The following is a 24,373-nucleotide window of genomic DNA, read 5'->3' as shown; positions in this document are numbered from 1 at the left end:
GACACCCCATTTCAGGGGTGCTGGTTTCCTCAACATGAATTCAGCTGCCCAAAGCCAAGTCCCTGCAGACTCACCCCAGGTCTCCTTACTTTAGGAAGATAATACTTCATGTAGCCAACAAGAGGATAAATCCTTAATATTATGGAAGAGATAGATGCCTTCTAGGCTAGGAGTGGTTAATCCTAAAATCAAGTTATACTGACAGGCTTGGCCCTGTCTAAAAATGCAGATTTTTACTCTGCCATCTCCAAAGGGTTTAGCATCTATTTATAGGGTTTTTCATTTCACCTGTTCTGATTGGAAAAGATGATTCACTGCAGTGAACTGAGAGTTCATCAGCATATTAAAGTTAATGGATTGAGTGAGCCTTGCTGACCAAGTTGTTAACAGCTCTCAGAGTTTTTCAGGATCATTCATTGCCCACCTGACACGTCAGCTCTTTCCAGGACAGAGCCCTTGGCCCTGTACACAAGCAATAATTTATGCATTGCACTTAGTGGTTTTCACAAAGCCATTACCCAGCTTTGGTTCCTGCTTACCATCAGCAGACATGTCAGGTTAAAAAAAAAAAAAGAAAAAAAAATAAAAGAGGGGGTATAAAATACAGGTTTGCTCCAGGAGAGCACAACTTCTGCAAAGATAGAAGGGGGGAGAATTAAAACAGTAAGAAGAGTGAAGAAACTTTCAAATTAAGGATGTTTTAACAGAATTCTTCTTAAATTGTATAGTAATTTTCTACTTAGACTCAGGGATACTCAGCTGATTTTAAAGCCAAATTTGGTGCCTAAAGTAATGAGGTAAGAAATTACACAGAAGAGATCAGCTGTAACTTTAACTTGATGAAAAATTTCTCCCATCCCCATCAGACCAGTCTCAAATCCTCACTATCAAATAGACCATGAACTCTTTAGCAAGAAACTCAGCAGCAATTTAACATGAAAGGATATAACTTGCTGTGGTACCATGGTCCCTTTATACAGCCAGAGTGACCCAGAGTCACATCAGTATAAACAGAAATCAGATTTATTGCTGCACTAAGATTAGTGTAATTTACACAGTCCTCAGCGAGGTTTTAGAGTGTGTTTGGTAAGAACAAATTATATGGTGTGTTTTCAACATTTCTGCATGTAAATCCTACTCAAAGAGCATTCATTGATTTAAATAATGCCCCAGTGATTTAGTGCCTACCTAAAATGGCACTTTGCATTCATTCCCCACCCTGCTCACAGAAATCTGCTTGTTGGAAGCCCTGTGTCTCAGAAGGGGAAAGACTCCCAGGCACTTAAGCTGACCATGTAAACATTATCTGAGCTGCAGCAGGAGAAATAGCTGCACTACCACCATGCCAAATCTAGTCATGTCTGCAAGTCTGCACATCCTTCTCAGTTCCAGGACAAAAGTCCAAGAGATAATGTGATTAGAGATTCCCATATATTGCAAACAGCCTGCCACAGCTGTTGGCACAAAGCACTTGTGGTTTGATGAATCTCCCTGGGAAAACCAGGCTCCTGATCACTCAAACAACTTGAAATATTGACTTTCTGGTCTTCTTACCAGGCAGATTCTGTCCTTCCAGCCTTGTTACTGCCTGATCCCTCAGGTGCTCCTGAGTGCTCAGAGCATGGCAGATCAGCAGCTTCTGACTCGTCCTATGGATGGGCAGATTTCTTCTGTTAATGCTGGAGCATGTTATAAAACCAATCACAGTTCAGTGGAAAACAGCTGCACCAATGCCAAATCAGCAGCTTTTGATTATTGCTAGAAGCAAACCAGAACTTTTGATTTACAGGAACTCCTCAGGAGCTTTGCTTTAATTCCTATCCATTGCAGGATGAAAACAAAGCAGAAGTCAATAAAAACTTCCATACAAAATTTCATACGAAATCAGAGTGCACTAATAACCCACAGTGCAGCACCATCACTGTCAGCACAGCTGGTTTGTGTCCCTAACCCAGGTTTGATGCTGGATTCAATGCTCCAGCCCCCATTCCTGAGGTATCTGCCAGATTCATAACCTCAGCATAACCCCTGGAGGCTTTTGGATCAATGGGAATGGGATGCCTAAACAGTCTTCACAAATCCTGACTGTGAGACAGCAGGAGCTGGGAACCTGCTGATGTTGGTGTGACACATTTGTTTGCTTCCTCCTCCCAGCACCCAAGGGTGCTGAACACTGAGGAGTCCCCAGTGCAGCCCCAGGTCCTGCTGTCAGTCAGTGACAGTCCTGACACGTGTGGCTGGGATTGGTATTTCTGTGTTTGCTGCTGCTGAAACAGCCTGAACTTATGCCTCAAGGAACTGAGGAGTTACAAAAGACAATTCCTGCTTTATCATTCCATCAGGAAACACTGTCAGGACAGGGATCACTGTCTGGAGGCAGTAATCATCTCAGATAACAAGGGACAAGGAAGTGGAAGAGCAGATCTAAAGTGATTTCCAAGTGTTCTCCTCTAATTAATTTGTTCTGCCTACCTGAACTGTGAGTTTCTCAACCTCTGTCTCCAGTGTTTTAACCTTTGCTTCTCGCTCAGCCACCAGCTCCCTGAGCTTGTCTTCCATGATGTTTTGTCTCTGAATCCCAGGGTTCAGGTGCTGCCCTTCCAGCTGCTGAGGCTCCTTGTTCTTATCCTCCTTCTGGCTCAGGCCCTTTAAGAGCTCCTGCATTTGTTTCTGCTGGGTCTGGTAAAATAGAAACAGGTGAGATCTTTATTTTGTACACAATGATTATTTTAAAACACCCTCCCCAAGACAAATATCTATTTAGGAATGGTAGGGCAAGCCCATTCCTTTGGTGGGAGCATACTGGTGTCACTGGTGCCACTTTGGCAATTTGATTTGTTATGTTGACCTAAGCAATGGATTCAATTTGCTGCCAGCTCTGCTGCTCAGTGTAGCAGAAAACAGAGCAAAAAAAGACTGGCCTTTGATAAAGAAGTGACTTTTCCCATAAACTGAATGAAACTCAAGATTTCAATGTGGTTTTTGTGGAATAAGAACATGATCAGATTGTGTGATAGTGATGTTAAAAGCTGAGGGCTCTATGGGGTGACAGATATGAGGCCAGGCTGTTTCACCAGTGGTTTTGGAGGCTTTTTCCACACTGACAAATCCAATACCTGTCAGGCCAACAACCTGCAAGTGTTTTTGTGATAGAAGGGATAAAAGAGATTAACCATCCCTTCCCAAATACACTTGCATCTTTCTGTACTAATTTTAGTGGGAATACTCAGAAAAAGTGACAAGTTGAGAAGTGTTCTTTGGCTCTCCTAATCTGCTGGTCAGCAGTGCCTGGTGGGAGAAGGGTGAATGCCAGCTGAGCTAAAACCTACCTGCAGCAGCAAGGAAATCTGGGTGGTTCCAAACTAGTGAGGAGCTGGATCAGGAAACACAGAATTAACCCTGCTAGGAGGTGGCAAATTCTCAAATATATTTGCTATTTTAATTGAGGAAGGCTGTCTAGAACCATGGCAGGACAAAGCCAGCAAGCATTTCTTTCCTTCTCAGCATCTTTGAGCCTTTGCTAAAACCCTTGGTTTTGAAGAGGCCAAATCCTCTCAGCTCCAGATACTTCATGTGAGTGTACACATGGTTTAGTACTCATGGTTCAGCTTGTGTGTTGTGGGCTGTGTAGCAAAATAAATGGAAGTTCTGTTACAAACAAAAAAATTCCTGCAGGACTGCAGGCATTCTAAGGAAAAATGAATCTACCAGAGGAGCTGGAAGCAGAACAAAGAACACAGGCCAGTGCCTGGGGTCAGGACTGAAGCCCTTCCTCTGCCTGCTCCAATCCTTCTGCAAAATGTTTCTGCCAGTCCCTGCAGCTCAGGGCCACTTGACTGTAACTGTCACACCTGGTGCTGTCTCACAGCCCTTACATGACCTGATCCAAAATGCAGAAGGACTTCAGCTGACAAGAAAACCTCTGGCTGCCACAGCTGGATCCATCAGGCTCCTGTACACCCTAAGGTTATGTGTGCCATGATGTGATATCATGTTTTATCACCTGCAGAAACAGGGCTGGGACCAACAGACACAGACTGTACCAGCAAGGCATCTAGGAGCTCATCATCGTGTTTCCCTTTCTCCAGCAAGGTTCCAATCTGTCCATTCAGTATCTTCACTTCTCCACACAGCACTTGGTTCCTGGCTCTTGAGGCATCCAGTTTTTTTTTCAGTTCCTCATGGTTTTTTTGGAGAGTGTTGTATTGCTCAGCGAGTTTCTGCAGTGATGCAAAAGGAAATTAAAGTTACAACTCATCACCAAACCCCAAGTGCTGAGGTGAGCAAAAACAATCACACATTACCTGGTAGGATCTAAAAAATGGGACTGGAATACTGTATTATTCCTAAGGAAGTAGAAATTATAAATATTACTTGCCAGCATCCAAAAAGAGTCTGTCTGCTCAGGAATCCAGGTGACCTGGGTGGATTCCCCATTATTCTGGATTCTGATTCTCCATTATTCTGTTCAAATGGAGAAGCCCAGGGCCCTACAGATACAGGAGGTCTGAGGGGATGTCTGTATTTGGGATGAAGAATGCACACCTGGCCAGAGGGGTGCTAAGGCTAAGGGGTTTGGCTGCAGCAGGGCTTGGCTGCGAAGTGGGGCAGAGCTTTCTCCAGTAGATCAGGTGGGTTTGTGAAATGGTTTTAGCTAGGGTTTAACACACCCTGAAGGCAGGAGAAGTTATTACACACTGCTCCACACCCAAACAGGACTCTGTTCACAGGATTTTACCTCCAAAGATTCCCTCTTCAGGACTCTGTATGTTCACAGGATTTTACCTCCAAAGATTCCCTCTTCTCTTTTTCCAAGCTGCGAATCTTCAGCAAATTCTTCTCTTGGACTGACAACTTCCTTGAATGAGGAAATGCCAGAAATCCCTCATCCACCTCAAGCAGAGAAGCTGTGATCTTGTTTTGACTCAGTTTATGCTCCAGCTCTCGAACCTATGGCACAATAATGACAACTCACCCAGAGTTTTACCGGGGAGGACAAAAGAGGAGCCAAAGGAATCTCGGATTATTTCTTGATAATCCGTTTTTCTGTTTAACTAACACAGAGCAGTGTCTGGTCTTTCAAATAGAAATTAAACTGCTAATAAACATGCAGATTTTAGGGCATCTGTGCAGGAAGGAGATCTGAGCTTTTGTGGAGCCACAATTGGAGGGCAGATAGGCACTCCAGAGCATTTGGAATTGCTGCTGTGTGAATCCAAGTGAACTCAGTGTGTCAACTGCTCACTGCAGGCTGCTTTTCCAGGCAGTAGAAGGAACTGGGCACTGCCACAGCTCAGTTCCTCTGCCCTGTTTTGGAGGAACCTGCCTCACTTTTGATCCAGTGAGTGGATTTACAAGATCCCCACTGACTACAGAAGGGGCCTGAGGAGTCTGGATCAAAAAGAAATCTGTATGTTAGAATAGAGAACAGTAGGAAGAGTTTTTAGATGAACCTCAGGCAGGGGATATAACAGGGGGAAATGGAATTTGCTCAAGGAAAAGCAGAGGTTAAAAATCTCAGTCAGAGTGTTAAAAAAAAATCACAGTTTGATGGCATGTAATTGAACAGCAGAAAAATAGGAAAATTATGTGTGGAATTGCCTGAGAGAAGTTTTATTTAGATGCAGAAAAAACTGCCTGCCTGCCTCCTGCTGACATTTCAGCTAAACTCTGCCCTTCAGAAGACTCAAGAGTTAAAGATTTTACTGAAGTTCCCGAGGGAAGAACTTGAAAACCTGATCTGGCCTCAATTCTTCCCATCTGACTCCAAGCACTGAACAAAGGTGTCTAAGTCAGAGCACAGACACTGACAGGGCTCCTTCTGTTCTTGGTGGAAAGAGGCACCTTCAAAACACCCTGGGACTTGAACTAGGCTGCCACAGCTCTCCAAGGTCACTGAACTCCTTCCTTTGACACAGATGTGAAAGATTCCCAGCTGAAATACCAAAGCTTGCATGGCTGCAACAGTCATTAACATGATGTGCACACATCAGCAGAGAGTTGTTGAGAATTAATGAAAACTAAACTTTTACCTTCAATTGAGCTGATATCTCTACTTGGAAAGAGAATTCCAGCTGGAATGGCACCGTGCAGGGTTGTAACTCACCCTGGTTTGGAGAAGAAGAATTTGCTGAGCTCGTCCACGCCAGCTGCCAGAATTGGTCAAGAGACTTTGGATATTCACATCTTCCCCAACTTCTTTGGCTAAAATCTGGGAAAAGGGATTAACATCAACAATAAGGCTTAAAAGGATGTGTTTGGGTGAGGGGAGGAAGAGCACCTCTCTCTAACAGGAAACACAAGCAGTTTTCAATATACACAATTGTTTTTGATATGATGAATATCTACCCCTGACTAACCAGGAACAGAGTAGAGATATTGTCTTAATACACACCAGGAATTGAGCCAATTGCCCTTGCAAAATTCTGACACAGCTAAACTTAGTATGAAGAGCATTTAAATTATTTATAAAAAGGTCAGCAGAGTTCTATTTTTAGGACCATATTCTCTACTCTGATCTGCATTGCAGGTCTCCCACACAAAGTAAGGAAACCAAAGAGAATCAGAGCACATAATAACACTTAAATCCATCATGAATCAGAGGAAAAGGTTATTCTGGATGTCATTCCAACAGACTCCTTAAACACGTGCTTTAGTTCAAGCATGGCCTTTAATCCCATTGATTCCCATGGGACTGGAACCTACATTAAAAGTAAATACATAATTAAATGTATGGGAAAGGAGGAATGAACTCAGAACTCCTCTGCTGATCTGGGACTTTAAAACTCAAAAGGATTTGTGTCCATTGGACAGTGGGAATGTCAGGCACAGTGGGGGCAAAACAAGAGATCTCTGTGTCCAGGAGCACAATTTCAATACCAACCCCCACCCTTGTGCCTTCCTCACCTCTCTGCTCCACTGGAAGGGACAACCAAAGGCCAAAAGCCTCCCAGTTTCCCAAGACTGAAGCTCCTGCAGGGGTCCCAGCCCCAGGCAGCTCCCTGCAGTGGTACCTTTTGGGTCAGCTTCAGTTCCTGTTTCACGTTCTGGAGCTGGTTCCGATATTCTGTCACTTTTATATTGGCTGTGCTCAATTTTTCCTGCAGTGCTTTCACCTCTGGACTTTCAGCCTTTGAGGAGAAGAATGTACTTGGTGAGACCAGAACCCTCAGGGAAAAGCTGAAGTGATTAAGATCCATGGATCTGTTAGGAGCACTGAATTGTTCTTTTCCAGACCTAATTTTTGGGGCATAGAGGAGGTACAGGGGAATTTGGTTCCAAAACTGTGACAGGGATACATCCTTGTTCTACAAAGGAGCTGAGTATCAGCTGCTGATTTCTTCATTTCAACTACAATTCCTACCAAGTTTCCTTCCAGTATTTTCAGAGTTGATTCCTTGATTCCTGCAGCATCGCCACCAAGGGAATGGATTTTTTCTGTGGCTGCCTGTAGCTGGAAAAGAACCCCATTGTTAGTGTGGAATGGATGCAGAGAACAGCATCACCCCATGGAGTATTAATTAGCAAAAAGTATAACTTGGATGTTTATTTACTCTAAAAAAATCCAAACCCCCTTTATTTTCCCTTCTTTTTTAACACAATCAGTAGGGAAGCATAATTATTTTTTTCTGAAATGCTTTCCAAAGAATCATGTTATATTTTACTGTGGAATAACTTCAGAAGATGTCTCTAACTTGCTGAGATGAGATTAAATTTCAAGTATGGAGACTTCTGAGGCGTTTTGCCACCAAAAGTACCTCAAATTAATGTTTATATACATAAATCCAAGGCTTGTCCAGCCCAGAATATTTCATAAAAAGCAAATAGTTCTACTCACTAGAGGAATATAAAAGGAGAAATCTACCTGGCACCCTATAACTGAGATTTAATGGTGTTAAGGCTCTTTTTCTTTAGCTGGGAGCTCCCAAGTAGCATTTTTTTAACCCATGAAGAATAAAGACTGTCTCCTCTTGCTTGCCACTGCAAAAGAAAATAGACATACAACCCCTCCTGCTCTGGGTAATGCCCTATGTTGCTGTCACAAAGGTTTCTAAATGGATGAGAGGGCAGGAATCTGGGCTGGAAAGGGCAGGAACTGCTGCTTTAACAGTCTGGGACTTCATTCTTGGAGGTGGGTGGATAATCTTGATTATTTTCCTGAAATGAAGAAGGCTCTAAGGAAAAGCTCCTTCATTAAAGGGACATCTAGGGAAAAAACCAACCTCAGAGACAGCTCTAATTTCACCCTTTTTCATGTGTTAGGGCCACTCTTTCTATCCAGTTCATAAAGTTTTGTAGTCAATGGGCTGAGAATGAGGAATTTCAGCTGGAGCTGGCAGCTGCTGGCTCAAGTTCTGAGGAAATTTTCTGCAAGCATCCCTTTGCTTACATGGCCCATCCTTAGCAAGTGATTGTTCAGTGGCCACACCTTCCATTCTGTTTGGGGCAACACAATTGTAGTAAAATACTTATGACTTACAGATTTTTCAGTTTTCATGCAAGCAAAGAGCTAAAAATATATAAAATAACAAAGTTTTCTACCTATCACTCCACATTTTTGATAGATACCTCCTAGTGTCAAACTCCACTTTCATTTCACACATCATTTACATCTTCATCTTCTTCCTGAAATATTTGTGCTCCTTTGTTTTTTGGGCCAAAATCTGAGAACATTTAATGTTTCTGTTTGAATAATGGTCATTACACTTCTGCAGTAGAGGAGCAAAACCAGGTTGATTTTTCCTTAAATTATTTATTAATTGCTCCACTACTTGGGATTTAGTAGGTCCCAAACTACACCTGGTACTTGGTTGCCAACCTGCCAACTCTTTGACAAGGCCCCTCTGACCAGAACACTGTAGATTTATGCAGGAATTCTCCAAAATTTAATTTAATCTGCGACTTCTTGACCTTTCAGGTAGCTGGGCTGCAATTCAGGCAGATGCACAGCTCATGACAATAAATGATGGTGAAAGACTGAGTCAAAACACATCTGTCAGCATTATTGATTCATTTAACTGATGTCTTCTCAGAAAGCAAAGTTCAGAAAAAAATTAAAAATTATAAAAAAAACCCAAAATCACCAATACTGTGTAAGGAAGAGGAGCAGTAGCCAAAGGACAAAGCAAATATTGATGTCAGTACTTTTCATTTTCAATTCAGCAGCCACCTGAATAAAATGACTTCTGTGAAAGGTTGTCAAAAAGTCACAGTAAACCAGAAAATTTAATCTGCCTGAGTGAAGATCTGCTGTCTTATATGATGTAGTTTGGTGTTGTCTCAGTTCTGTAAATACTTATTCCAGAAAGAAGCTTTCATTATGAGGATGACAAAAGCTTAGAAGAATAAATAACTAATTATTGACTGGTATTAATGAGGTGGGAATGTAAGATATAAAGGTGTGAAATTTGCTTCTCCTCACAAAAAATAAATAATAAGAGAAATATAATTGCCAGACTGGTAGAAAAGTCTCTGTGCTTCTACAAATGAACATTCCTAATTGCTGTTTAATAAATCCTTGGTTCATTATGACTTGGGGATATCCTTTCCTAGCTCCTCCTGTCTGAAATTTCAGGGACAGAAATGACCACAACCCAATGTACACAACAATTTAAGAGCAAATTCAACACTGGGACATGAATCAAACCCATTTTCTATCCCAGAGGTTGCATTTACATGTTTTAGGGTGCAAAAAGAGAACAAGAAAAACATCTCACTTCTCTCTCCAGCTCCTTGACTTTGTAATTCAGCTGCTTCACTCTGGCTCTCTCACTCTCAAACTCAGCAGTTATCTCACGGTTCTTTTTGGCCAACTCAACTATTTTAGTGGCTGCCACGTCTCCAGCTATACCAGACACCCCTGTGAGGAACACATGAAAGCAGAGGGCACATCTTACAGGCAGGATTCAGAACAGACCACGCTTTTGTTCTCTGTCACAATGTACTTTCATTGTCTCATCCCTTCCTCTCAGAGCTGTGCCAGGCACTTAAATGAACAAGTGAGGGCAGAGATGTCAGAGGTGCCAGCTGGATGGGTTGGTCCTTTGATTCAGCAGCTCACCGTGGCCACATTTCCCACTGTGGCAACAGCCACGTGTCACAGGGCCACAACAGTGGTCACAGCAACATGATTACCTAGAGAGGGCAGTGGTGTTTCCTGCTCACCGCTGGGAAGGACAGCTGGGAACAGGATTTTTTTGGCATTATCACAGAAAAAGGCAACACTCTGCTTTGCCTGGTTGTTTACTAGTGGAGGAGCTGCTGGAACAGAGGTGTGAACATCTCTGGACACCAGTCCTCAAAGGTCAGGCACAATATTACAGCTGGGTCCTGGACAAGGTCCAGGAAATTTCATTGTGCTTATTTATAACTCCCTTGGGATTACACAGGGAGCTTTACTGGATGATTCTTTTAATTGCTCTTTTAAACAGCCATGTCACTGGCTCCCTCATCAGGGAGGGTTTGATTAGTGCCACAAATGAAGCAAAGCCCAGGCCTGACTTTTGTGTCACCTGGCTCTGGTTAACAGCACACAGGTGAAGGAAAGCTCTTGTGCAAGTGCAAAATCAATCTCATGGCAAACAATGCCCACAGAAACCTCCAGCTCAGCAAGGAACATGAGCCTGCAACAACAAACCCTTGGTGGGGGGGGTGAAGACTGAACTTGGCTGCTGTCATTCCTCTTGACTCTTTCATCCTCCTTCAGAGCTCTGCAGTAATCACTTTTCTTTGATATTCATGAACTGGGGTGGGATGAGAGGTGAGAGATCACTCACAAGTGAATGCTGAGGCCCATAGACCCCTGAGATATTAATGGGGCTACACAGAATACAGCTGAGAACAGAATTTGTTTCTATATCACTATTTAAAAAACTTGTAAAGAAAATAATTTATTGTTTTAAATTAATTTATTTTAAAAGCATTTAAAATGCTTTTTAGAAAGCACTTAAAACCAATTCCTTATTTTTAAAAGCATTTCCACTGTTCTCACTTTGTGTGGTTTGTGTTATCTCTCCCACCTAGGAGCTACTTTTACCTCAGCTTTCAGGACAAATAATGGCTGCTAAGAATCACAGTAAATACTAAATTAACCAAAGCCAGGTTGCTGCTTCCTTGGTAAACTGATGGTCTTCAAATGCATTGCACACACTCAACCAAGGCTTCTCATTCCCAAGCAATGTGGGGATTGCCACAATGCAGACAGGGAAAACAGAGGCAAGGGATTGGCATCAGCCAGAGAAGCTGCAACAGCACATCTGGCTCCTGGTCCTGACCAGGAAGAGCTTATCACCTTTCCTACACACAAACTACAGCTGCTTTTCAAGGTGTAATTTAATGTTATTTAGTTCTCTTCAAGCCAGGTTATCACTGCTGTCCTGACCAACAGTGGCACCCAGTGGAGGAGCTGCTGCTTGCACAATTCAGTTCTCAAAAGCACCAAAATCACTTTAGAATATGAATTTTGCACTCTTCCAGCATCCTGCTTGTGCCCTGTTCAGGCAGGAAAAAAAAGGAGCCTGAGTAAGAAATTTAACCCTACAGAGCAGAGAAAGCTGCAACACAGCTCTTTAACACTAAAAGGAAGTTTTCCAAAATATTATTTGTATGGAACATCATTATTTCTGTGCAAATAATAACAAGGTTCTTTTTTTGTTCTGTGAGGAACAGAAACCACTGTGTACCCTAAAAGAGCACTACTCTTTTCAGTGACAATTTTTTGTCATCACCATCAAGCAAACCAAGATGGTGAGAATACAAAGTTGCTGTGTTTACCTGACAGAGCCAACCTTTCCTCCTGCACTCTTCTCTGGAGCTGATTTATCTCAAAATCTTTCTCTGACACCAGTTTGTAGAGCCTGCAGTTCTCATCCCGGACCTCTCGCAGCTGATCCTGCAGCTTCTCATTCTCAGCCTCAAGAAAACTGGGAAAAAATAAACCATAATGACAAATAATGTACCAATAGGTGCTCCTAGAAATAAAATAATGAAACAACTAATAGATGGGCTGAGGTTACCAGGAGTGAGTTTATTGAATTAGCTAGAATATCCTAAACCTCAGATAATTATCAAATAACAAGCTGATTGTCTGGTCTATTCAGTTAATATCTTCTTAAAAGAAAAATCTGCACTTTCTTGAGCTGTCTGGGGCAAAACATCACAGAACAAGTATATTGAGATTAAGAAATAGCATAATCTCAGTATTACTTACCTGGTTCTTCAGGGGAAAGCAGGCAGCATTCAGCATGTGGGACATTCAGCTTTCTTTTCTATACTTGACAAAGCCAAGAGAAGCCAACAGAGCATTGACTACAAAGCTGCCCCTGGAGTCCTTTAAAAATCAATGTTTTAGAGCAATTCATAAAAGATCAATTTCCCATGTCCTCAGCTGATTCTCTTGGAACCTTTCTTGAACATCAGTTTGTATTGTTAATGGTGCCTTTTGGAATTCATTTAGAAACAGAGAATACCAAAAAAAGCCCTCTGAATGGAAAGAAATAGCCCTGCTTCTCCTAGTCTTCAGGACATTTAACAACATTGAAAGGTTTCATCTCTCTAAGACATCCAGAGAATTAATAACTTTAATCTAATTACTGCCCTGATGTGATGGGTCCTTCAAATAGAAAATCCAGGTGCTGTGGCCTCAGGGGCTCAATTCAATTGTGGGAGTTCAGAATTATCTGAGCTCCCTGACATGGGGTCCTTGAGAAAACTTGGGAATCAATACAATTACCCACACACAGGTGACATTTGAGCTGCCCACCTGACCCCAGATGCTGCTGGTCTCCAGTGCTCTGTGATTCCCATGTGGAAGTTCCTGATAATCTGCAGCATCTCAGTTATCCAGACACCTAAATCAGCTGGATGAATTGACTCCTGGATTCTCCTATTTTCTACAGGGTAATGCTAAATATTTACACTTTGGAGAAGTGATTTGGATAAAGCCCAGTTGTTACCTTATGTACCTGTACACACAGCCAAAGTCAGATGTCTCAATAATCATCTCAATTTTTTGATTCCAAAATTTTAGCAAGCTCTTAGCACCCACTGGATCTGAGAGCTTTTAAATGCACCCTCCATCTGCCCATGTCAGAATAAATGACCCCTTAAGACACTGCTATAAACAGCACAGAGTTTAGGAGAGGATTCACAATACATAATTAAGAAATGCACTTGTGTTTCAAAGCTGCAAATCAAAGGGAGATCAAAGGCAGCTGCTCACAAAGGAGAAGAAAGCAAGGAGCAATGTGAGCAGAGGAGAGGCAGGACTGAGTTATTCCCACATCACCCACTCAGAGGAGAGAGCAAGGAAACTCAGATCCAGTTAGAGATGCCTGAACCAAAAGATTTTGAACAGTTGGGGGATTAACATGGAAAAAAGGTTCTAAGCTCTTAACACACCTGAGCAGTGAAGTCTTCTCAGAGCTGGAGTCCAAGTCTTGAGGAAAAATACTTAGAGGAGGATGGGCAGAAATCCCAACTGCACAGAGCTGGAGTCTGCTCTGAGGAACTTCCCACCCCATCCCAGAGTGACTCCCTGTTACAGAGGTAGCAGATCCACCTGAGTGCCTCAGCTACAGAAAATGGGCTGCAAAAGGCACCTCTTTTCACTCTCCTTCAAGGAATCACAGCCGGATGGAGCTTATGAGCACGGCTCTGCCTGGAATTCAGGTGGTTTCCCAAACTGCATGCCGTGTTCAGGCCAAAAAAAGTCAGGAATTAAACTTCTGTCAAATTGTGTCTTTCCTAAGTCTTGTTTAGAGATTCTCCACACGATGGGGAGAGTCACTTAAATACATTCAAGTACACCAAACAGAGAAGGGAGGATAAAGTTACAGAGAGAACATGACACAAAAGCAGAAATGTCAGTTAAACACTTGTCTAAACAAGATTTGGGAGTAGGATGGGAGGAAGGAAAAAAGAATTCCCAAGGCTCGGAGGAAGGGAGACTTCTGAGAGGAGAATGTTTTTTTCCAATTGCTTTTATAAACAACAGTGACAAGCTGAAATCACTGCCACTGCAGGCCATGTGGAGTCCTGTGATCCATGAACAATCCTCTGATGTGCTGTCATGGGAATACTGCAGAGAACATCCTGGTGAATCCCTCCCAGAAACAAATCCTGCCTGGATTGGATCACTCACAACCACTCCTCTGCTGAATGTACACAAGCAAAGGACAATCCAGATATATCTGCCACACCTGCCATGTCCAATGGGGACTTTTGACAGGTACACAGAAACAGAGGTAAATAAAAAATCTGGGATTACTCAGGCCTAAAGTACTGAACTCTAAATAGCAGAGAACTACTGGGCTTTCCTGTACTCTGCACACTGCCCATGATGTGCCATGGGAGCACCTAAGTTCCTTTTTTCCACCAAACATCTGAACTATGGAAATCAGCCTCAGAGAAATTTTTAAAAATTCAGATTTCCATGGTAATCTTCTACAGATTATCAGAAAAAAACGTTGAAGGGAAGAGGACAACTGGTAGAGGTCAGATTGGGGGTTTAAGGTGGCAAATGAGACAGCTCTGCTGAGGCACCAGTGCATGAAGGAATTTCTCCACCTGGCTTCACCACTACCACAGAGCAAAGCCCTGCACAGCCAGCATTGCAGACACCTTTGGGGTGTGTCCAACCCCAGACCTGTTGTAGTCAGGAAAAGAAGCATTAATTGGGTCAGAAGGAAAGGCTGACTATATTCTGGGATGAAAAGAAATGATCTGAGCTGGGGCTTTAAATCTCTGCTCCAGTACTAAGCTCAAAAATAAAAACAAGATTAAGGGATATCCATTACAAAACGCCTAGTTGTCCTGGTATCCATCTGATCCACCAAATCAGGATGTATTGCAGAGAAATCCCAGGGAACACTCTTCTGCTCTGCAGACCTGTGGCTTGCTCCCATTAGCTGCTTTGCCTCTGTCCATCTTTGGAAATTATTTATGTAGAGAATCTATTTGCTTAGAACTAGGCAGGGACTAACCAGCAGGTCAGAGGATGCCAGTGATCCCAAAAGGCTGGATTTTGTCAGGTAGTACCTGGCTGCCCCTTCATTTGTAAAATACTGGTATTAAAGAGCACTGCACAATGCCCTGAGGATAATTAGGGACAGGGAGAATCTCCTCAGGATAATGAAAACCCAGTGTGTGAAGACAGAAAGTGTCCTGTCAGCTTAATAATATTGAGTTTCATGAGATCATAAGCAAAATATATTCCAGTGACTTCCTGAAGGAATGGCACTGCCAGACCTTTACCTTTTGCTGGCATCTTCATTTACAGGAGGTCCTTTATTAAACAAGTTTAGATCACTCAGGGCTTTTATAGTCTTCTTTGTGCTGCCAGTGTTCTTCTGCCTGTTCTGCTTTTCCTTCTTCCTCTCCATCAAATCTTGCAGCCGCCTTTGCTGTTGCTCCTGATAAGCCTTAAACTGGCTTTTGAAATCTTCATTCACTTTTACATCTGGCTCCATTGTTTACTAAAAACATAACAAGAGGAAAATAAAAAGTGACAGAGAGCAGAGATCAGCACTGCTCTGAAAAACATCCCCTTCTGGCAACTTCTCTGCAGCTTTTCCTCCCTGACATCTGCCCAGTCTCCCTCCTCCTCCTCCTCCTCCTCTCCAGCCCCAGGGCCTTGCTTCAAGCGCCTTTTTCCATAAATGGCTTTTAAACATCCCTTTAAAAAAAAAAGTTGTTGGGTCTTTTTCACTCCAGAATTGAAAAAAGCAACGTTTCCAAATGTTCTTAAACAGACCTGTTTAAATAAACATTTTAACAGAGGAGCAGGTTGGAGCCAAATCCAAGCCCATGTGGCATTGTCACACTGGCTAAAGAGAGCACAAAGTGTTTGGGATCACCCAGCCTCTGCCCACATCCAGGAAAGGTGCAAATCCCCCCATTTTTGGGTTAATGGGGGACTGACACAGGAAGGAAAATCTTCTTTTTCCTTATGCTCCCTTCGGGCAAGACAAAAGTGTGGCTTATATCTCTCCTCCAAATTTCTAACCACTGTGTGATAACATTAAATAACTAAATAATAATATACTAATTATTAATATATCTATATCTAATTATTAAAATATATTATGAATAGACATTTCTAAATAATATTATTTCTACCCAAATATTTTGTTAGAATGACTAAAGACAGTTTTCTGATAAATTGCAGTCCCTTCCTCTTTCTGTTTGACATTTGTTGTCAGCAAAAAAAAACCTATTGCACCTTTGGTCTAGGAAAACCAATACATAAATATCTCCAAAGGCACACCCTGCACTGAGTAATTATCACAGGGCTTTTTTCACACTGAAGGAAATCCAATTATCTTGATTAATGCACCGAAATGCAGTGTGTCCCTTTGTGTACCTTATGGGCAGAGTCACCTGGACAAGGTGCACTGAGGACTGACAAGTGCAAAGAGCAGAGTCTGGAGCCTCTGCACAGCCCACAGGGCTCTGGGCATGAGGGATCAAAGAATTAGTGAATCAGAGAGGTTGGAAAATTAATTTTAATTGATTAAAGTTGATTCTGAGATTTGGAAAAAGCCTACAGAGATAAGGAGTCCATTCAATTTACTTAAGCAAACTGGATATAAAATTTAGACTGCTTTTCTGGTTTCAGTAACCTTTGGGTTGATAACTAAATTTATAATTAGACTGGACCTCTTGATAGGTTTAGCCACTGACCTTAAAGGTAGCAAAGATAAGCAAGAACATCTTCAAACAGTAATTGTCTCTGTTTTGAAAACATCCTAAAATTATTTGTAACTATTTTAGGCCTTAAATCACCTTCATGGTTATTCTCAGAATTTTTCTTTAGACTGCATTACTGATTAATTTATTAATTTATAACTTACTGAGTTATTTACTTATCCATAGGCCAGAAATGCACACGGTACCCAAGGTGCAGCTCCATCCCTCAATGCTACAATGGAAAAGCCCTCTCAGATCCTCGAGTCCAACATTAACCCAGCACCAAACCTTGTCCCCCAGTGCCACATCCAGGTGAGATTTGAACACTTCCAGGGATGGTGATTCCAACACTTCCCTGGGCAACCTCTGGGTGAAGAAATATTCAGGAATATCTCATGTAAACCATCCCCTGGCTCCAGCCAGGAGGGCTGGAGGGCTCCAAGGCAGGGTCACCTTGTTATAAATACATATCATATTATTGGCTTTTCACAAGTATTATAATGAATATTATATGTATAAGATTAGAAAATTTAGCTGTAATAATATAGTCTTCTTTATTTCTGTTATTAATGAAACTTAGAAATAGTGGTATAATACATATATGTTAAGCTATGACATAGCATTAAAACAAAAACTACTTTTGTTTGTGTAACCCAAAGACTGAAAAAGATAGCTGGAGACCTTTTTTTTCTTTTGTAAACTCTCTTATCCAGATGAAGACAGCAGTGACCAGAACTCTGGGGGGAGGAATTTATTGCATTTCTGATATCAGGGAATGTAAATCTCGATGGTTCCAAGAGGATTCATCTATTGGGAAGGGGACAAGAGAAAACTAAACAGAAGAACACCAAAGATCCTAAGAAGAATGTATGAATATGTATGAGAATTTATGGATATGTAGTAGGGTTCTGTTTTTAAGGGACAATCCTTTGTTAGTAAGGTGTGCTCTCTTGGCTGAATGCAAAGACACCCGGCCATATTTGTATACTTTATTTTTTTTCTCCTAATTGTATTTTTATTAAATTTTTAAATTCGATAAAAATTACGTGAACCTCATTTTTCACAACCTGGAGCAGGTGACACAGGAACTCGCCCAGGTAGCTTCGGAAAGTCTCCAGGGAAGGAGACTCCACGCCCGCCCTGGCCAGCCCTTTCCAGCTCTCTGCTGCCCTCAGCGGAAATAATTTCTTGCTCATTTTGAGGGGAAACTTCGTATGTGGACGTTTATATATTTTAACTGCAAACCTGTAACTAATTGTCACCCTCCCGCCTCGCCCTGTGACCTGCCAGGACCTGCTGGGTCCTGGCAGCGCCGCGCTGTTTCGCCCCATCCCGGCAACTCCTGCCCGCGCTTCCCGCACCTCCCCCGGCCCCTACCCGAGCCGCGTTCCCGAGGGCACCGGGAGGGTGGCTCGGCTGTCCCCGTTTTCTCCTGGGCAGCGGCAGCACCGGAGATGCGGCCCCGGAGATGCGGCCCCGGCTCCCGCTCCGGGCCCGACGCGGTGCCCGTGGCAACGGGAGCGCGCGCGCGCCCTTCCCCTCAGCGCAGCCGCCATGATGGCTCCCCCCTCACACAGCGCTGCCGCCGCCGCCGCCGCCGCCGTGCCCCTATCGCCATTCCCGCAATTCCCGCACCGATCCCGGCCCCTCGGCGCCACGGGAGCGGCTCCTTCTCCCCCCTCCGCGGTGGTAGGAGCAAAATGCGTCGGCGCCTCCCCCATCTCCGTCCGTGTGGGAGCAGCCAAGGGCGGTAGGGTGATACTAGCCGGGAGCCAAGGAGAGCTGCACCCTCCTCAGGTGGTTTTTATTCAGCTTACGCCAATCCCTCTGCAATGAGATGGGAGCCCCCCTTTACAAATCCATAAGCAAACAATTGTTACCTCCACTCCTCAGTTTTATTCGTGGTTAATCTCCCCCGGCTCTGTACAGCAGGTCGCAGACAGGTGCAGTCTATACCTTCTATCTGTAATATCTGAGATTGTCACCATGGAATGTCAGCTAACAGGAGAATATGTGCTTTTTTTAGAAATTGGCTTTTATTTTTGTGACTGCTGTTGAAGGTACAAGGAGTTTGAGTGTAAAATAACAGACAAGGATTTTAATAACTCAAAGGCAAAGGGGGGCTTTTCAGATTTAAATGTTTAAAAATTTTATGTCAGGAACAGTACTGCACAAATCAGCTAGATCATACACTTTAAAAGCATTTAAACCACCAAATTAAGGTTTAGTTTTCACAAAATGTATTTTAAATGTTACATTTAGATGTTACTCAGAAAACACAGTAAATAAAGTTACAAAATATCATAATCCAAGGTCTGATTTAGCAAAAATAGGGAGCCTGTGTCTTTGTTAACAATGAATAAATATAACATTTAAATAGCTGCAACATATTTATCTTATGCCTTAAATAAAAAAAAAAAAAATAGATGTTTATATATCTCTCTCAATATTTTAGAAGTCACTTAGTGCTACTGGAAGCTTCTAAATTACAAAGCTGGAGGCAGAGGCTAGAAAATGACAGCAAGGTATTCCTGACATTCCCTGACAGAAGCCAGTTCAGACATCATGGTTTTGGGCAACAACAGCAAAAGAAGTCACTGGTTTTAGGACTGAGCTGAAGGGGAAGATAGAGGGATTGCACTCCACGATATCCCCTACAAACTGGGATGTGGTGGTGTCAATCAGAGACTCAGACCCCAACACCCACTCCCCCAGTGGACATTCTGAGGCTGCCAGGTTCAGCACAGTGTACCATACACAAAATAGAACAATTCTCTAATGCCATGTATTATTTGCTTTCCTCAAGAACCCCTTGACAGGAGGTTTGGAGCTGCAGTACACAGGTCACCACCACCAGGACAGGGATTTCAGAGGGCTTCCCCCTATTCCTTGGGCTTCACCACATAATCCCTGAACAGGGAATACAGTACACCTACAAGACAGAAAAAAAAAAGCAGAATTAAAGAACTATGGTAAATAAAAAATAATGGGTTTCAAAATCTGAACAGTTCTCAGCAAGGCAGAATTTCCCTTCCTCCTCAGCTGTATTTTTTTAATAGCAGTGATGAACACTACAAAATTACTCATACAAAGAGAAACTGGGTATGAAAATATACAATTTATGAAAATGCAGATCCTGAGCTAATTCTAGTTGCTTTTGTGGCCAAAGTCCAGCTTTTCTGTTGTTCCTGCTGGGAATGCAGTTTGGACAGTGTTTCATGGAATGTACCACACAGATGAGACCTGGGATGTACAGATCAGGGACACAGTGTCCCTGAACGTTCAGAGACACAAGTCCAGTCCTGAAAATGTATATATACATATAACATATATATAAAAATATGTAATACCATGTTCTACACATGCTGTAGATCTTCCAATGCACTAAATTCGGAAACAGCAACATATTTACAACAGAAAATATTAATGTCAGATGAATGTTTTCTTTTTTTGGCCTGTAAGAGGCAGAACCTCACATTCCATGTCTAGACATAATCAAAACTTCTACTCTGAAATTAAATACTTAAGTATTTAACTCACTCCAGAAAGGCTGATTTAGCATCAGTAAGGAGCAGAAACATCCTGAAATAAATGTTCTGGATAGTTCCATCCAGCCATGCCAGCTGATACAGAGATACAAGAGGCTCTCCATGGTTTGCTGCTCCCAAGGACAGCTCCCATTCCATACGTACCACACGTCAGGGCTCCCACGGCGAAGCCCTGGGCTGCCACGCGCATGTGGATCAGGTGCAGGGACATTTTCATGTTACCTCTGTGCTTCAGCTTGTACAGCCCGTAGGCAACTACGCCAGCGAAGCCACCCATCCCTGCAAGGCAAGGAGAGCATCCCTCTGAGTGGAGATCTGGGGCACTGGGAGGAGTGAAGGGACCCACCTAAACAAAACAACCTGCGAATCACTGAGCTGTTTGGGTTGGAAAAGAACCTTAAGATCGCTGAGTCCAACCATTCCAACTCACAGCTGCCAAGGCCACTGCTAAACAGTTTTTTAATCCCTACATGGATGGCGATTCTACCACTGCCCTGGTCAGCCCTTTCCTTGAAGAAATTTTTCCTAATATTCAGTCTAAACCTCTTCTGGCACAACTTGAGGTCATTCTCATCCTAAAATAAGCTTGTTTTGGTCTAATCACTCTGGTTTTGTCTAGTGGTAAATCCTAGCCCTGGTTTCACTCCATGCCACCTCATTCAATGCACAAGTCAGTGCAGAGAAGAGCAAGAGATTTCCACCAGCATTAAAATGCCAAAGGAGCAACTCAAGGTGTCAGAATTCCCTGGATATTTTTCAGACAGAACCAGGGCTCCTCACATCTCCTTTCCTGCATGGACACTCACTCACAAGACCCCCACTCAGTTGATCCTCAGACTCTCAGTGTGTAGATGCTCCCTGATGTATCCACTGGCCTGCTGCAGTTGCTGTTTTGGCTGTGGTCACACTTGGCCAGGTGCCACCAGGATAGGAGGAGTCACACGTTATTGTCCCCAAGCCGTGAGGAGGGAGGCTCCACCAGGTCTCTTTCCCAGGGTCAGAATTCACTGACCGTTCTTCAGCAGAGCAAACAGCCCCAGCTTTGCCAGCTCCAACACCGATGCTCTCACAGAATATACAGCAGAATTGCATAAACTTTTCCAATTACATCTATTTCATTCCATTTTTAGGATTTTTTTTGCACAGTTCATAGCTGGATGCCAAGTTTTAAGTGTTGTATATATTTTACTGAGCAGAGCACAGGCAGTTTGTCTTTCCTGAGCCAGAGCATTACCACTGCCACCAAGTATAAACACTTAATTCACTCTCATTAAATACCAATTAAGAGTTTTAGGGCCTTCAACCCAGCTCTGACACAGGTCAAAGGTGAGTTCTGCCAATCTGCTTCGGGGAACTGGAGCTCACGGTACAGCCCAGCAAGGTGGAGACAAAGTCCAGTGAGCACGGAACAAGTGACGGAAATCTGCTGGCAAATGCTTGGAACAGTTCACCTCGAGTGAACCTGCTGCTCTCCATTTAAGGGGGCTGGAAATCAAAATGTGTCTTGTGTCAGACAAAAGCTGATCCCTGCTCTCCTCAGAAGCTTTTTGGGAGTCTTAAAAGACAGGCTGAGAACTCTAACAACTTCCTCAAGCTGGGATGACATAAAAGTTACTAAAAAAATGCATTTTAAACTATGCAATGGCAGCAGAAGGCTGAAATGCTTACCAGACAGACTGATTTAAATCCTTACACTTTGTATTTTGATAGCTTTTAACTCACTTTGTAGAGATCATATAATTCCCAGGAACTGTGCTCCAGAACAGCTGCACAACACACTCCTTAACCACTTGACAGCATCACCTTCACATATTTTCTAGCCTCACCTAAACCTTCAGGGTTTCTTGGTTTGGGTTTTTTTCTTGTATTTGTAGGCTCTGAGGTTTTTTATTTAAGGTAACAGACTTCATTAATTTCCCTCTTTCTTGTAGGGCAACTATTATGGGGAAGTAATTTCTAACTAATTTCCACAGAAAGAACAGGTGAACAGTGATGGTGTTTCCCATTGATTATGCAAACACATTTCTCCATTTTTGAACTCACCAATGGGCACAAATGGTGTCTCCTTAAATTTTTTTATCAGCTTCGAGGTCTGGCTGGTCTCTGTCTCATAGTCAGGGAAAACAGGTTCCTGGCTGGGTGACATGGTGGCTGTGAAGACAAAGAGCCTCCTTTCAGGTTTTGGAAACCCCAAATAAAGAGAATCTCTAGGAAAAGAAAATTCCTTGTGTGTTCCACCAGTCACAAATATCCATGCAGTGAGATATAAGAACAGGCACCGTGGGTTTAATTAAAGTGAAGCCCTGGGAAGCAGAATTGCTTACCAGGAAAGGTAAGAACAAAACAAAACCAAAAATAAAGTAGGAAAGCAACAAATTTCTGCCGTCTGTTTTCACACCATTATATATCCTAGTGACCCTCCCCATGCTCACAGGCAGTCACAGAAAGCTTTGGTCACTGCTTGCCTTTCCTTTTAGGAATTCAGTGCCTCACCACTCCACTTGGCTTTCGCAGGCCAGGCCTTTATGGCAGTTCTGACCTCAGCAAAGTTCACTTCTCCCCCCTCATTCCCTGCCAAAGGCAGCAGCCACAGCAGTCGGCTTGGGAAGCACGAGCTGCTGCACAAGGTCAGCCCTGCCTGGCAGCTCCTCAGCCACTACAGCCTATCCCACATCAACGTAATTCCAAATTCCTGATGGAGAACACAAGGGTGGAGAACAGCCACCATCGAGGAGCTGGAGCAAATCCTGAAGCCCTCGGTAGGGTGGACTCATGTGGGGTCACATCAGGTGAAGTCATCCACAGGTAATTTCTCACCTTCCCCCAAGGAAAATGAAAAGCAGCAACAGCCCTGAGTAGGGCTCAACTCAAAAACCATCATCACCAAAGTGAGAACATCCTCCAGAACTTCCCAACTTTTTGCACTGGGAATTCCATAGATTACACCAAGACCTGTTCCCTCCTTAGTGCTCAGCATAAGCATCATTCAGTTAATAACAATTTCTGCCAATCAGAGACACAGAGAGCCCGTCTATAAAAATCTCTACTGCTATTATTCAGCTTTGCCACCAACGGCAAAACACAGCTCAGGGGCACATGGAAAGGGCCCAGGCTCTAGGAATAAACCAAGAGGAATTTCATTAAGCAGGCGCCAGTAACCATAGGCAGAAGAGACATTTCAAAGGTGGCCAAGTGGCTGTGCTCCCTGGTTACACAGCATTTCGTGCACACCCATGGGAGCAGAGTGACTGGTTCTAAAACCATTTCCTCTGCAAGGCCAAAGGATTTGGTCTCTCTGTGCCTGCTACAACCACTCTTATTTGCTAAATGTAAATTATAATTTTAGCCTGACTCATTCTGAGAAGGGAACAAGAGCTCCCTGTCACTCAGCAGAGGAGGAGACAGCCAGAGGTGAGATTTACACAAGGAAAAAAAGTGAAACAATTCATCCACCACATGAGGTTTCTGTGACCTTCAGGACAGAAGAAACTGGGTGAAACACACGGTCCGGCTGTCCTTACCTTGCTGACACCGAACAGGGAGCTCAGGGCACCTGTGTGACCGGTGTCACCCTAGGGGGACACTGAGGGAGGGCCACGGGTGGCGGGTGACAGGTCCCAGCATCCCTTCCGGCAAGGGGGAGGCCCTGGGTACCCCCAGGCTGCTTTCCGCCTGCCCAGCTCCACATGGGGATCCTTCCCTACTCCAGCTCCAGGCCCTCGCACCCCACATGGGGACTCTTCCCCACTGCGGCCTTAGGCACCTTCACCGCACTGCGGCCTCCTGCCCCACAACCCCACACCCCACATGGGGCCTCTGCTCCACTCCTGCCCCAGTCAGTGTCATCCACATGGGAGCCTTTCCTCGCTCCAGCCCCAGGCACCCGCATCCCCCCTGCGGAACTCTGGCCGTGTTCCCGGCTGTGCCGCGGGTCCCACCCGCCCCACGCCCGGCTCTCACCGCGCTCATCCGACACCGGCCGGCGTCTGCCGTGCCTGGCCCCGCCCCCTCCTCTTATTGGCCGCTTCCGCCCCGCCCCTCCGCCGGGACCACAACTCCCAGCGTGCCGCGCGCCCGCTCCCCCTGCGACAGCCAATCCGGAACGCGGCAATGGCCACCGCTTCCTTATATGGGTTCGG

General features: G+C 43.8%; 2 protein-coding genes across 8 annotated transcripts in view; both read right to left on the bottom strand.

The window, feature by feature from the left end:
* The window catches only part of CCDC13 (coiled-coil domain containing 13), a 29,708-nt gene extending 11,148 nt beyond the window's left edge, over positions 1-18,560 (bottom strand). For 3 of the 6 annotated variants that reach the window (XM_015619721.2, XM_015619723.2, XM_015619725.2), the window contains exons 1-11: positions 18,064-18,560; positions 15,253-15,473; positions 11,773-11,921; positions 9,717-9,859; positions 7,364-7,453; positions 7,014-7,130; positions 6,107-6,211; positions 4,786-4,950; positions 4,044-4,220; positions 2,473-2,679; positions 1,555-1,649 (exon numbers count right to left, since the gene is read on the bottom strand). In XM_015619721.2, the coding sequence (XP_015475207.1) occupies positions 1,555-1,649; positions 2,473-2,679; positions 4,044-4,220; positions 4,786-4,950; positions 6,107-6,211; positions 7,014-7,130; positions 7,364-7,453; positions 9,717-9,859; positions 11,773-11,921; positions 15,253-15,467 (1,463 nt within the window). In that variant the 5' untranslated portion in view covers positions 15,468-15,473; positions 18,064-18,560. Of the gene's footprint in view, positions 1-1,554; positions 1,650-2,472; positions 2,680-4,043; positions 4,221-4,738; positions 4,752-4,785; positions 4,951-6,106; positions 6,212-7,013; positions 7,131-7,363; positions 7,454-9,716; positions 9,860-11,772; positions 11,922-13,398; positions 13,867-15,252; positions 15,474-18,063 lie in introns of those variants that run through there. The other 3 variants (XM_015619722.2, XM_033519985.1, XM_015619724.3) reach the window with 3 other exon arrangements.
* A 204-nt stretch (positions 18,561-18,764) lies between these two features.
* Positions 18,765-24,251, bottom strand: HIGD1A (HIG1 hypoxia inducible domain family member 1A). 2 transcript variants are annotated; one of them, XM_015619728.3, is made up of 4 exons: positions 24,195-24,251; positions 22,278-22,385; positions 20,379-20,513; positions 18,765-19,618 (listed from the first exon to the last, which is right to left on the bottom strand). In XM_015619728.3, exons 2-4 carry the CDS (start codon positions 22,378-22,380, stop codon positions 19,569-19,571), a joined length of 288 nt encoding a protein of 95 aa, XP_015475214.1. In that variant the 5' UTR covers positions 22,381-22,385; positions 24,195-24,251; the 3' UTR covers positions 18,765-19,568. The 2 variants fall into 2 exon arrangements, with proteins under 2 accessions (XP_015475214.1, XP_033375883.1); XM_033519992.1 differs by lacking the exon at positions 24,195-24,251 and adding an exon at positions 23,756-24,108 and having other exon boundaries at positions 18,811-19,618.
* Positions 24,252-24,373: the final 122 nt, after the last annotated feature.

The sequence above is a fragment of the Parus major genome, chromosome 2, assembly GCF_001522545.3.
Source record: "Parus major isolate Abel chromosome 2, Parus_major1.1, whole genome shotgun sequence".
Classification (NCBI taxonomy): domain Eukaryota; kingdom Metazoa; phylum Chordata; class Aves; order Passeriformes; family Paridae; genus Parus; species Parus major.
Note: the sequence above shows the minus strand (reverse complement) of the source record. Positions and strands in the feature narration are given on the sequence as shown.

Excerpts from the sequence above, each read along its gene's own strand:
- HIGD1A (XM_015619728.3), bottom strand. The coding sequence starts at position 22,380 with ATGTCACCCAGCCAGGAACCTGTTTTCCCTGACTATGAGACAGAGACC. Across the intron at positions 20,514-22,277 it reads GACACCATTTGTGCCCATTG|GGATGGGTGGCTTCGCTGGC; the intron begins GTGAGTTCAAAA and ends CTTGCCTTGCAG. Across the intron at positions 19,619-20,378 it reads CGTGGGAGCCCTGACGTGTG|GTGTACTGTATTCCCTGTTC; the intron begins GTACGTATGGAA and ends TCTGTCTTGTAG.